General features: G+C 41.4%; 1 protein-coding gene across 2 annotated transcripts; it reads left to right on the top strand.

The window, feature by feature from the left end:
• Positions 1 to 1,401: 1,401 nt before the first annotated feature.
• Positions 1,402 to 14,243, top strand: pcdh10b (protocadherin 10b). 2 transcript variants are annotated; one of them, XM_057349941.1, is made up of 5 exons: positions 1,402 to 4,445; positions 5,205 to 5,263; positions 5,428 to 5,534; positions 11,538 to 11,695; positions 13,030 to 14,243. In XM_057349941.1, the coding sequence occupies exons 1-5, from the start codon at positions 1,899 to 1,901 to the stop codon at positions 13,081 to 13,083; spliced, it is 2,925 nt and encodes a 974-aa protein (XP_057205924.1). In that variant the 5' UTR covers positions 1,402 to 1,898; the 3' UTR covers positions 13,084 to 14,243. The 2 variants fall into 2 exon arrangements, with proteins under 2 accessions (XP_057205924.1, XP_057205923.1); XM_057349940.1 differs by having other exon boundaries at positions 11,538 to 11,885.
• The last annotated feature ends 168 nt before the right edge of the window (positions 14,244 to 14,411 follow it).

Genomic DNA, 14,411 nt, shown 5'->3' with positions numbered 1-14,411 from the left:
AATACGAGGAGTGGAGATAATCTGATTCTCATATTCAAATCACTGTTTGTCCGTAAATCTTGAAATATTCATGAAAATTTGAATGTATTCAATCCCTCAGGCACCCTATTAGCGTGAAGTCGAGTGCGTATGCCAGTGGCTCGCCAGAACTTGATTTAGAAAATCTCTTTTTGGAAGTGATTCATGTTTATACTTCACTAGACTAAGATTCTTTCTGGCACAGGATTGTTTGAGACACTCCCTTAAATGTGCCTTTCTAAGAGGAGACTGGCTATCACTCCTTAAGGCTCTATGGACCGCAAGGGAGAGGTACCGCTGTTATACGCCAGGGGGCGCTCAGACTGTTCCTGTGAATGCAGTTGGCCACAGTGGATTCCGCATTATTCCAGTCAGATGAAAACCCGTGACATTTGGTTGCCTGGTGCTGCTGAGGAGCAGGTATAAACCAAAGTTTGATAGCGTGCCATTTTCAGCATTCGGGGGCCAAACGCATTTAGGTGTAAGGTACCAAAGCAGACAGAAATGATTCGGTTTGAGACATTTGATTTCAGGGATTGGGTGACTTTAATAGAATCTGAGATTTCCCTTCTAAGGACGTAAAATATCGAATGAAGCCAAATTTGATCACTGCAGTGTTGCGTGGCTGTTGCACGAGCACCCTCCACTTTTCTACCCAAACTGTTCCAACTTACGTCAGGGACTTTATTTCATTTTATTCAGACCGTGTCCAGATGCAACAACAGATTTGCTCAAATCAGTTAAATCAGCAAGCAGAACTGGGGACCTATGTTATTTAATTACAGGGATGGTATAGGCTACACGTGCTGGGCATTGCCACAGATTTCGTGTTTTACGTGCAGTTGCCATGAAGAATTGACTGACAGCGGCGCTACAGGTTTATTTTGGCAGCTAGGAGGCGCGTGTAGCTCGCGCTTGGGCACTAAACCGGAGACGGAATCAAAGAACACGTTTGAGATGCTGCTCTATGCATGTGCATGATACATTAAATGCATTGCATATAAATTCTTTAAAATGAATAATAATATGAATAAAAAAGATCTGGCAGTGGGTGTAAAAGTAATTTGCCTGTTCAAAGCAGCAAACTATAATAAATCACTCGCAGTACACATACGCATTCCCCGTATCGTCAACAGATTTCTCTATTTTTAACATTTAAGATAGTTTTCCACAATTTAATCACTCTTTCTGACTCACTCCTAAACTAACTCATCAGTCATTCAATCCTTATGACCAGATATCCCGCAGCTCTGACCAGGGGCGTGTCTATTCGCCACCAGGACGTTTGACCGACGTGGTGCGCATCAAATAAAGCTTCGGCTCTGCTGGTGTCGGATGATCCCATTGGTTGGCGAGGGGAGGGTGCTGCGGGAAAACCGAACAGCTTAGCGTTGAAGCTTCAGTACTGTGCCAGCGGACACCGCCGGAGCGCACCTGACATACTGGGACCTTTCAGATAACAGGAAAAAGGGAAACATATTGACTGTCGCTGTAAGCAGAGACTATATCTCAGATATATCAAGTTCATCTATTGAAAGAACTCTATGGATTATTTAAGTGCGTTTTATTCCACACTAAAACGCTTTTTATTTGAGCCAGCATCAGTTTAATGTAATGCGTACTTGTGACAGAAATTCGGCGCGACTCTAAAGCCAGATCTTGTTCGTGGAGGTATACGAAGGGAATCGTCTTGGGAAATTGGTCCCGTCTTAACCAACGGACAGCATGGTTTTTGGCTGACAGCCCCGTTTAAGGAAAGCAATTACCCTTCAACCAAAGCCTTACGCACGCTTGAGCGCCTTACATCGAGGAAGAGGGGTATGGTTTTGCTGCGCGCTCTGCGGAGATAAAATATCCCAAGTGCCCTTTCCGGAGAGGAGATGTTTGTATTTTTGCTCCTGCTGTGTCTCGCGGATGGGGTAGTTTCGCAGATACGTTACTCTGTGCCCGAGGAAGCGGAGCATGGCACGTTTGTGGGAAATATCGCAGAGGATTTGGGACTGGACCTTACGAAACTTTCATCGCGCCGATTTCAGGTGGTGCCCAGCTCGCGGACGCCGTACCTGGAAGTAAACTTGGAAAACGGGGTGCTTTTCGTGAACGAGAAAATCGACCGTGAGCGCATCTGTAAGCAGACTGCCAGCTGTTTGCTTCACCTGGAGGTGTTCCTGGAGAACCCACTCGAGCTCTTTCGCGTGGAGATAGAGGTGGTGGACATCAACGACAACCCGCCGAGCTTTCCGGAGACGGACATCACCGTGGAAATATCCGAGAGCGCGACCCCTGGTACGCGCTTCCCTTTGGAGAGCGCCTACGACCCGGATGTAGGTAGTAACGCACTGCGCACCTACGACATCACCAACAACAACTATTTCTACCTAGACGTGCAAACGCAAACGGACGGCAACAAATTCGCAGAGCTGGTTTTGGAAAAGCCGTTGGATCGAGAACAGCAGGCAATGCACCGTTATGTTCTCACGGCCGTGGACGGTGGCCAACCTCCTCGGACTGGGACAGCATTGCTTGTGGTCAGAGTGCTCGACTCCAACGACAACGTCCCCGTGTTTGATCAGCCGGTATACTCTGTGAACCTGGCAGAAAACGCGCCCGTGGGCACGCTCGTGATCCAACTTAACGCCACCGATTCAGACGAGGGCCCTAATGGAGAGGTAATTTACTCGTTCAGCAACCACATCTCGGGTAGAGTAAAAGAACTGTTTGATATTGATGCTAGAACGGGCCGAATAGAGGTCAGAGGCGAGGTGGACTTTGAGGAAAGCAGCTTGTATCAGATTTACGTTCAAGCGAAAGATATGGGACCAAACGCCGTGCCCGCGCATTGTAAAGTTTTGGTAAAAGTGACAGACGTGAATGACAACGCACCTGAGATCATCTTCAGCACAGTCACGGAGTCCGTGAGTGAAAACGCAGCCACGGGTACCGTCATCGCTCTGCTCAGCGTCACAGATAAGGACTCGGAAGAAAACGGACAGACTCATGTGGAGATTCTTGGCGACGTCCCTTTTAAACTTAAAACCTCATTCAGAAATTATTATACTATTGTAACTGACGGTCCTCTCAATAGAGAGACTGTAGAGGCGTACACTGTCACTGTGGTTGCAAGAGATAAAGGAATTCCATCTTTGGCGAGCAGCAAATCAATCAAAGTGCACGTGTCAGACGAGAACGACAACGCGCCCACTTTTACGCAGCCCGTTTATGATGTGTATGTGACTGAAAACAACGTCCCCGGTGCTTATATCTACGCTGTCAGTGCCGTTGACCCTGACGTCGGACAGAATGCTTATATAACTTACTCCATAGTGGAGTGCGAGATCCAGGGTATGTCAGTGGTCACGTATGTGTCCATCAACTCGGAGAATGGTTATCTCTACGCTCTCAGATCATTTGATTATGAGCAACTAAAAGACTTCAGCTTTATGGTTCAAGCCAGAGACTCGGGCAGCCCCGATTTGTGGTCCAACACCACGGTAAATGTAATTATTGTGGATCAAAACGATAACGCGCCGTCTGTGATTGCGCCTCTCGGAAAAAATGGCACCGCGCGGGAGCCTTTGCCGCGCTCTGCTGAACCGGGCTATTTGGTTACGCGCATTGTCGCCATGGATGCAGATGATGGAGAGAACGCGCGTTTGTCCTATAGTATACAGCGAGGCAACGAGAATGGGATGTTCCGAATGGACTGGCGTACCGGGGAGTTGCGCACGGCCCGTCGGGTATCAGCTAAACGAGACCCACAACAGCTTTATGAGCTGCTGATAGAAGTAAGAGATCACGGGCAGCCTCCCATGTCTTGTAGCGCAGTCGTGCAGGTTACACTGGTAGACAGTCTCGTAGAGGGTCACAGTGGAGAGCGCGGCTCTGCCAAGGCCAAAGACGCGTCTCTTGATCTGACACTCATTCTCATAATCGCGCTTGGCTCAGTCTCCTTTATCTTTCTGCTGGCCATGATTGTCCTGGCCGTGCGCTGTCAGAAGGACAAAAAGCTAAACATTTACAGCACCTGTCTGGCGAGCGACTGCTGCTGCCTCGTTGGCTGCGGGTCGTGCGGATCGGGCGGCTGCTGCGGGCGTCAGGCCAGAGCCGCCCGAAAAAAGAAGAAACTGAGCAAGTCGGACATCATGCTGGTACAGAGCACCAACACGGCCAACGTGAGCGTGGCGAGCGCCGCGCAGGTACCCGTGGAGGAATCGGGAAGCTTCGGCTCCCTGCATCAGAGCCAGAATTACTGTTACCAGGTCTGTCTGACTCCAGAATCGGCCAAAACGGACTTGATGTTCCTCAAGGCCTGCAGCCCGTCGCGCAGCAACGACACCGACCACAACCCGTGCGGAGCCATAGTGACCGGCTATACTGACCAACAGCAGCCGGACATCATATCAAACGGCAGCCTGCTCTCCAGTGAAGTAAGAAAACTTTTGAAACTAACTCAAAAGAAATAATATTATAACGTACAATTATAATTGTAAGTACACCTTTCAATTTTACTTACAATTTTGTTCACAATTCTATAATTAATTTTAAATAATTATATAATATTTTGAATCTTAATGGCTCTCACAAAAGCAAAAACTTTTGAAATAGAGCTGCTTTTACATTTGAATGATCTTATTTCGAATAAAAATGCATTAAATGCAGCGAAGAAAAATTTAAGATTAACAAGCTTGAACAAGTTTATAATTCATTGCTAGTGGATAAAAGGAAATCATTGTAATAAAATGTTCTACTATACAATATTATTTATATAAACTATTATTATTCTTATTACATCATCATCAGGTGGCATATACTGTGGAATTACCCATGGTCAAGTGTAAACATAGTGAGTCACAGAATTGATAGATTTGCATGTTTGTGAAAAGCTCCCGGGGTTATAGTGTATTAGATATGCCAGTCACGGTGCTGCAGAGCCCCACAAGAACAAAGATCCATCTATAGTTGAATTCTGCTGAATAGCTGCACAGCCTAATGATTCTGTCTGTCTGTAAAAACCCAGTGATGCCTAGTGAGTGAGGCTTGAATTATGACCTGATCCTTTTTCAGTTTATGTGATTTTTTCATTTTTTATTTATTATTATTAATGATTTTGTATGACTTATATGAATTGTTTTTGTATGTGGTGCAGTTATTGTTGGGCCCATTACAAATCAATGCCTCTTTTGCAGACAAAACACCAGAGAGCAGAGCTAAGTTATTTGGTTGACCGACCAAGGCGTGTTAACAGGTAAGCATCTTATATGCCATCATTTTATTTATTTATTTGTTTTTTCGAATAGAACCAATGTTAAGCATGTGAGGCACATGGAGACCAAGCCCAAGCACTAATATTGTGGTTATATAAGAGTCTAGTGGCATAGCGGTGCACTCAGACCCCCTCTCGCCCTGCAGCTCTGCGTTTCAGGAGGCGGATATTGTGAGCTCAAAAGACAGCGGTCACGGAGACAGCGAGCAGGGAGACAGTGACCATGATGCCATGCATCGCGGACATTCCACTGGTACGTCTACAGATACTTCCCATATTATCCTTTTGCTTTGTTATTGGTCTGTTTCTGTAGCTTAACTTATAACACGGTGCAGGCAACACTAAGGTTACCGGTTAGATTCCCAGAACACACAAATTGATGAAACGTATATCATGACGGCCACGATAGTCATTTTGGATAGAAGCATCCGCCAAATACAAAGTGTCTTTTTTTCCATTTTTGGTTAAAACAAAAATAGTGAGCGTTTTGTATTATGGAGAATACGCACAGGCATACAGCTTCTAAACGTATTGGTTGTGTTATCCACAGACACACCCGATGAGGACAAAACCTGTCATGTCATAGCCTTTCCGATCATGCTAATCTAGTTTTATAATCGCAGTAGAAATATTTCAGGCCACTGAGCCTAGGGATGCACGCACACAACAGTCATAGCACAGAATATAATGCCATTGTTTATGAATGCTTACTGATAATAGGGATTTATGGCTGTGGTATTATCACCCTTTCACACATGACAGAATGGAATTTAGATCAGACGAGGCAGTTTGTCATCGACCGTGTGGGAACCGGACCAAATAGGTTAGCAGCAAACAAACAAGCATTTCATTAATGGTGTGTGACCCACCCCCACCCAAACTCTTCCTCACTCCCCCAACCTTCCACCCTAATCCCTCTGCTCGCATTCCACTGATGTAGGACGCTGCTTGTCCGCACCTTTACAAAAGCACATGTGGCACTCTGAAAATGAGATCTAGAATGATTCGCTTTGTTGCTAAATGACACCTGTTTTGAAGTGGATTGTGAAGTTGACTGTCTAATGTAATTATGACATAGCTGGACACAAATGAATACAACCAAAACGTTGCATCTTATTATCATTAATTTTTCTTTGGTTGAGCATATGTCCTGGGCTGTTTTTCCAGAGCACCATATGCTCTGGCTGGGCATTCAGCTGGACTCCTTCGGCTCTTATTTAGCCCATTTTTGCTCAGTAAAACGTTAGATTAAAATCAAGACTTTTTCCATACAAGGTCAGCTGGCCCATCTGCCTTTGTCGTCACAGGCAATCAGAGAACATTTCCCTTTTAAGGTAAACTTGAATAGAGTTGAAACTAAATCCGTTGTGTCGCTTTATCCATTTGCGAGCATGTTGTCCTCTCTAAAATTAATTGTTTTGCTGCATACTATCTTCCTTAATTAAGATAATTGAAAGCGGCGCTTGGTATGCAGACTTGGATAGCGTTCAGGAGCATGCATTGTTCATTTTAATGAGAATTTGCTAGTAACAGCCTTCATCCTTTCAAATTTATTTTAGACAACTTGTTTCTTAACCAACTGCTTTTTATGGCTTTTTTGAAACAGGGAATTTAGTCTGCTGAATGCAGACTATTAGGAATAGTCCACCCAAATATGAAATTGTTGTCATTATTTACTCACACGGGTTTTTTCTAAACCTGTATGGCCTACTTTTTGCTGTAGAATACAAAAGGTGAATGTTATAAACGACAACAAGGGCTGTCAAACTGAGAAAAGCATTAAACGTGTGACAAGACCTCTGAAGATTGAACAGTATTATTATTCTTTTAAATGAAACCAATGTACTAACCAGAGCTGAATGATCCAGTTTTCGAGTTTCAGCTCTAAATGGAGAAGATTTTCAGTTTCTTTCATTTAAAATGTATCATGGTTCCATAGAAAAAAGTCAGGTTTGAAACATTTTCTGTTGAGGTACAATAACCCTCTAATGTGTTAACAGACTAAACCCAGATAAAAAAAAAACAGGCCAAGATAAGCACCCCGTATTTTGTTCGCTAATGCATAAAAATGCATCTGTAATACAGTGGAGCACTTCAGAGATACTATGATGTTTCGACAAACCTGAATCATTTCAATCCAGTTTTATTTTCTTGATCCCGAGGATCTGCCACGTCGCAGCAGAATCCCTCAATTGAGTTTCAGGTCATGTTCAGATGTGAGAAACAGCTCGCTGATCAGTAATTTATTTTCAGGCTGATGCATACCAATTAGCAAATGAAGGTTATTATCAGATCTAATGCCTTACAGGGCTTCAGCTTGGAAATCACCAGAGCGAATGTAAAGAGAAGGATGTGTTTCAATGGATCATTTCTTTTAGTCTATTGCTATATCTTACTCTTTTTCAGTTCTCTTTCTCTCCCTTTGGCGAGTGTCAGCGTCTCATATGGCCTCTTATGTACCTTCACATGAAGGTGTTTTTTCAACGAGACATTTTCATCGGACTCTCATGCAATATTGAACCTTTAGTCAACGATATAATTACTTTTCCAATTCTTTTACTTAAAAAAAGGACACCGGTTGAGTACAGAGAGCAATTAATTTGGGAAAATGTCAAGAAATATCAAGATGTCTCCTTGCGATTACACAATGAGGAAGTGTCTTATCTCACGCTTTCAAAAGACCAAACTCGCTGTCGTTCATCTTTGTTCATAGGACTGTGTCTATAACTCATTGTTGGGTGAAGGCCGGATTTTTTGCGGTATTTGTTGAACCTTACTTTACCCCAGAAGGAAAATGTGCAAATATATGTGCAAAACACTCAATCAAGAAGCAAACGTATGCTGGTTAAACAACCAATATAGGGTTGTTTAACAACCCAAATACAAAATAAATAAACATATGGAGTTTATTAACTTCATTTCATTTCATTTAACAGCCTTTTTGATTACATATACATGTGAAAATGTTACATAGAGTGCATTTATCAAACAACTGTCTTGGATTAAAAAAATGAGCTCACTGCTTCTAGCTGTTAACTTTAGTAGCTTTAATAAATTGAAACTCCAGCAGCATTGAATGAATATGAGAGTATTTATTAATATTAATCATATCTAATAATTATTCAGCAGAGACTTCAAAACAATTGGAAAATTAACTTATTATACAAATATTTTTGTGCACGTTTTTATCATTGCCAAAGTGATAAACTGTAGGAAAATAAAGTGAAAGAGACAGATCCGAGCTGCGTCTGATTTACATTTACATTTAGTCATTTAGCAGACACTTTTATCCAAAGCCACTTACAGAGAGTTCAGGGAGCAATAAGCGATATATTACGTCAGTGAATTGGCTCTCCTGTTCACTCCTTCACTATTCCCTATATAGCAAATGCTAAATAGTCCACTATGTGGGGAAGAAGTGAATGGACAATTTTGGTCACCGACGTAATATATCCTGCGTCTGACAGCACTGTCACGGACATTACACTTATATTACACCTGTGTGGCTTTTGTAAAATGGTAAAGTTCATTTTTACATTATTTGTCACGTTTATTGTATTAGTTTTTAATAAAGAGAACAAAACAAATCGTAACAAATTTATTACGTTGAATAAAATTACTTAATATACAGTATTTAAAATAAAACACTGCACAGCAAAATCGCCAGTGTTAAAAAAGGTCAAATTAACACTCACAGTGTTTATATAATCCACACTTTGAAAGCGTGGATTATATATACACTGTGCGTGTTAATTTGACCTTTTTTAACACTGGCGATTTTACTGTGTGCTATATATAACATTCATTTAATCTGTTTATTCTCAAAAAGTTGGAAAATAACTGTCAACAAGAACAAATACAAGTGAAGAAACGTACATTCGTGGCATTAACGGTCACTCTCCTCCAGCTGATTCTAATCAGACGGTTGATTCGCGTTGTATCATGGGAAATATGAGTGAGCATCGGATGTACACTCAAAATCAGAATGCATTGTGGGTAAAAAGTAGTGAACAAATATAGGGAATGAGTTGTTTACTCAGAATTCGGACAACACTACAAAATGGCGGACACCCGATATAGTGCACTATATAGGAGATAGGGTGCGAATTCAGACACAGCTCTGGTTTCAGATGAAAAGTGTGAATCCCTCCGTATCCCAGAATGCCACTTCAACATGCAACAGAATACATTAAAAGTTTATCTGATCTGCTGTAGATAGAAATAGTTTATAAATGTGATATCGAATATATACTAGTAAAATATATCAAACCAATAAACCTCCTGCTTTTTATAGATCATTTTGTGTTCCTCAAATCTTCTCACATACCAGATTAAACTCCACCCAATCCTGTATTTGGCCCCATTTTTGTGTTTTACACAAAATAGATTAATTATAAAGGAGAATTTCTGCTCAAACTTGTTGCCTGGTGAGGCGGTCCTTGGCTGGGGTCTGTTATTAGGAGGGTCTTACCAAACCCATTCCTAAGAAGGTTGTTTGCATGTAGCTCAAAAGGGCTGTAATCCTCTTTCAAAGCACAAACCCAAAGTCTATGTATGCTGACCTGTCTCCTGTCTGAAAGGCTAGTTTGAGGATTAGCTAAGAACATCCCCCTCGCACACAGACAACACAAACTCTACACTATACCTTCCATAACATCTCCGCTTAGCACTGCTTTGAAAATGGCACTTTTCATTAATCCTCCAGCTGTAATTACTGACTGTTTTAGACATGGGGCTTTTAGACACATGAGCCGAAGGGGATTTAAAACCGCTCACCTCTCTCTCTTGTTCTCAGATGTAGACAGTAAAAGCGGCCGGCTTACACCTGCCGGGGGTAAAAGACGCACGCAACTGTCACGCACAAACTAACAGGATCTGCTCCCTCACGCTGGCTTTAGTTGTAAGGCTCTCGTGGCGCTAGCTTCTCGACTTTGATTCGTGAGGTCTTTCATCAGTGGATATAATGAACAACCTGCTTGAATTAAGAGCTGTTGATCAAAATACATTTTCACGGTTACATTTACGTTTAAGCATTTAGCAGACTCTTTGTAAGAAGAGCGAGGAAAACAATGAAGCGATTCTTAGAGAAGGATTACAAGTTTTAACAATGCTAGAGACCATACCAGTTGAAAGAAGAGAAAATTTTGAAAATAGGGTATTATTTTTTTTATTAAAGACTGAGTATTCAAGTATTCAACAAGTAGGGTTGTGCGATTAATCGAATCCAGAATAAAAGTTTGTGTTTATATAAAATAGCTCTGTCTACTGTGCATACTAAGTTTGTATTTATAAAGACATACGTGTACATGTTCATATTTAAGACAAATATAAAAATGAATAAATGTTTATATATAATTCAAATTATAAATAAATACATGTAAATCTTTTCTAAATGTATATATCTTTGTGTACGTGTGTGTGTTTATAAATGCAAAATTCATATGCACAGTACACAGACATATATCATGTAAATACAAACTTTTATTCTGGATTAATCGTTGCACAACCCTAAAATATTGCGTGCTCGGCCTAACATGACCTTTTACAATAATGTGATTGAATTTGTTTAACATAATAACCCGCGTTTCCATTTCTTTTGTTGTAATTAAAGGAAACAAAAGAGCAAAGAGGGTTACGACCTTTATAATATACCCCTTGATCCTTTGGATGAGAGGTAGAAAAGGAACTGACAGAATTTATGTGCAGGCTTGATGTCTTAGACATTTTACCTTTGATGTCAATCAGAAAGAGAGAGAGAGAAAGAGCAGATTACAGCATTGACTCCATCCAGTCAGCGTGCGCATGTTCGCCACGTGTGCTTTGATCAGGGTCATTTTTCAATTTGAAAGAAGACGGGAACAACCCAATCTTTTCATGATTAGCATGTCAAGCGCCAAAGACAATTCACGCGCGTTTTCAAAGCGAACGACACGTATTGCATTTCGTGTGAATTTACATATTTCCAACACTTGATTAAATCTGAAAAGATGCCCGTTAACTTCAGCCCCAGACACATGCTGATTGGTTGAATTAATGTGGCATGCGGTGGTTCAATCAGGGCAATGATTATGAATGTTATAGGCCATGCATATGTATGATTTGTTTTATTTCTTAATGTAGGCTAGTTCCAACTGAAAGAAAAGCTTGTGTTAACTCATCCACGCGCGCTCAGCGAAACCTGCGCTGGCTCTCAAGCCCATCCACCCACACAGACAATTAAAGGCAAGCTAACCTCTTTCTCTATTCGATCTCGCAGGAGCAGACCTGTTCTCCAACTGCACAGAAGAGTGCAAGGCCCTCGGCCACTCAGATCGCTGCTGGATGCCAAGTTTTATGCCCACCGAGGCGCGACAGGGCGCAGATTACCGCAGCAACCTGCACGTGCCGGGCATGGACTCCGTGCCCGACTCTGAGGTATTTGAGGGCGAGACGTTGGCGGGCGATCAGTCATTCTCCACCTTTGGCAAAGAGACGCCACACCACCCCAACCAGATGCACCAACACCAACACCATCAACACCACCTCAATGCTTCCACGCTAGAGAGGAAAGAGTTCGATGCACTTCTGTGTAACTCGCGCATGCCTTACAAAGCCGCCTGTCTGTGTGAGTATCTCGAAAAGAGAGCGCTTTCTCTCTCTCTCAATCTGACCAAAAAAACCAACATTCCAAATTCAAGGCTTGAAGTGCTGCTGAATTCTCCTCTAAACACCTCACATTTGCGCTTTCCTTCATACATCAACATCTTTCCATCTTTCATCTGATCTTCGTGTACCTGGTCTTGGTTTACACTCTTTAAAATAAAGCCTTTAATTACAACTAAATCGTTTTTTACGGCATGATGCAATATCTAATCTTTTTAAATTCCAAAAAAGATTAATCTCTAGTTAGTTTCGAAACCATCGGTGTATTGATGCTTTAAAGACCCCTAGGGGGGTTTACATTTCCAGTTAACAGAAGAGGTAATGTGCGGATTACTCTTCAAAGATGTTGTCAACTCATGAAGCTTTTAAAAAGAAGAGTTTTTTTTCCTAAGGTACCTTTATTTTTAAGAGTGTATGCATTTCATTTTCTTCATTTATTTACTTATTCAAAGAAATTAAGACATTGAACTGAACTCTTAGCATACACTTTTACTTTTTTCGGACTATATTCTTAATTTTCCTTGTACATTCCAAATCCCAATTATAAAAGTCCAGCTGTCAATCAAAATGTGAGATTCTGTGATGCGATATTATATTTTGTGTTTGGAGGGTCAGGAATCATTCAAACATTCTCATATTGTCTGACCGTTATAAAAATCCAACAGTGGTTTAAAACACGTAAAATCAATCTTTTAAACACAGAGATTTAAAAAGAACAAATTCCCTATTGTTTTGTACACAGGCACAAGATATATTAAGACAGCGTTTGGTTAACCGTGGCAAACTGCAGTTCAGAAACACTCTCAAAAGACTAGAGATATAGAGTTTAGACTGCCTACTACTGCATGTTTTTAAAGAGGATGAAGGTGGGATTGATTGAGATTATTGACTGTTCTTTTGTTAAACAACCTTCACATCCGTCTCACAGCTCTCGGAGGCCGTGCGTAGGTGGTGCGTTTAAGTTTGAGGAAACATTCATGATTGTGGGCATAGTTCCTCATCAAAGCTCTCGTCGTGTATACGAGAACGTCTTAACACAATACCTTGTGTATTCTGGCATCTCAAAAACATACTTTAATATGCTGTCTGTCTTTTTCTTTTTTTAGCGCGGAAAAGGATTTGCTAGCTCTTTCCGTGTGGACATACCAGAGACGGCGTGATTTTGCACAATCAGTAAAACTGATGGAACGGCATCAAGTTTTCAGACTCTATTTCCAGAGGCGTCAGATCGCGTGTTCCCAAAGGCGTCCGGTGCCTCCGATCAACAAACTTTATGAAAGTGTCGGACTCGCAGAGCCAGGCAGAAGGCCAGGCGGTCGGACACAACATGATTCTCAGCAGGACTGAGACGGGACGGAGGACAAAACAGGACCTTAAAAAAACGTGGAGGATAGGAAGACATCCAAGGAGAGAAACCAGAGGATGATGACGACTCCTCTCGGCTTCTGCGTGTGCCTGTTTACAGCACTACTGTACATGTCTGGTAAAAAAACAAAAGAAACAAAAAGACGAGGACCACCGACGAAAACTACAAAAATGGAGATATATTCACTGAGCCCTTTAGCTGTTTATGTACACACACACTCCACTGAAAAGCCAATTGTACAGGAAATTCATTTGTGCATTACAAATGCAATATTGTTCTTTTAGACTGTTTTTATATTCTGTGTGCGGCTGTGTGTGTGTGTGTGATCAGGTGTTTTCCCTAAATCTATTCCAACTCTTTGTCAAAGGAAAAAAGCAACGGATTCCACGGATGGATTTCCTTCCGTCAGGGTTTAAGTGTTTTTCACGTTGTAAGCAGGACAGCTGTGGCCTAACTCTTACTCTCTCATACTTAGGTTATATCACGTGTGAGAAGTCTTAACTGTACTCTTTTAAACTTCGAAATAAATATAAATCTATATCTATAAATCTATCTATATATACTTTTTCTGAAAGTGCGGTCTTCATTTGCGCCAGTTTTTCCAGTGTACTGTGTAAGGCTCCGCGAAGGAGCCGTTAGCATCGCAAATCCACTTTACAGGGGTTCTTAACGTGACATAAAGCCTTATCTCTAAACCTTTCATCCATTTTTTCACTTTTGGATATTGAGATTCATGTCTATAAATAAAAAGGGGAGTAATAATCTAGATTTTGAGTACATGGCAGTTGTATATTACTGTAGCCAAATAGGTCCGTTTAATAATTTGAGGCCAAATAAGAAAAGTGCACACGGTGCAAAGCAAACATACACTGAAACTGATATTGACACACACCTACACACATGCCCACGAACACCTTAATATCAGAAGGTGACAAATAAACAGAAAAATGTATACTTACAATCTAGACTCCTGTGTTTTATTTAAATGAACTAATACATACATTATTGCCTATTTAGACCTAAAAACTGTAATCTCTGATGATGAATGTCAAAAAAATGGTCTGTCTGTTTTTTCAATGCATCTTAATAGAAAGGATTAACCTGTTGTTAATGCTTTTGTTT

Source organism: Triplophysa rosa, linkage group LG13 (assembly GCF_024868665.1).
Source record: "Triplophysa rosa linkage group LG13, Trosa_1v2, whole genome shotgun sequence".
In the NCBI taxonomy this organism is placed as follows: domain Eukaryota; kingdom Metazoa; phylum Chordata; class Actinopteri; order Cypriniformes; family Nemacheilidae; genus Triplophysa; species Triplophysa rosa.
The sequence above is the reverse complement of the archived record's forward strand: the minus strand, read 5'-3'. Positions and strand labels throughout refer to the sequence as shown.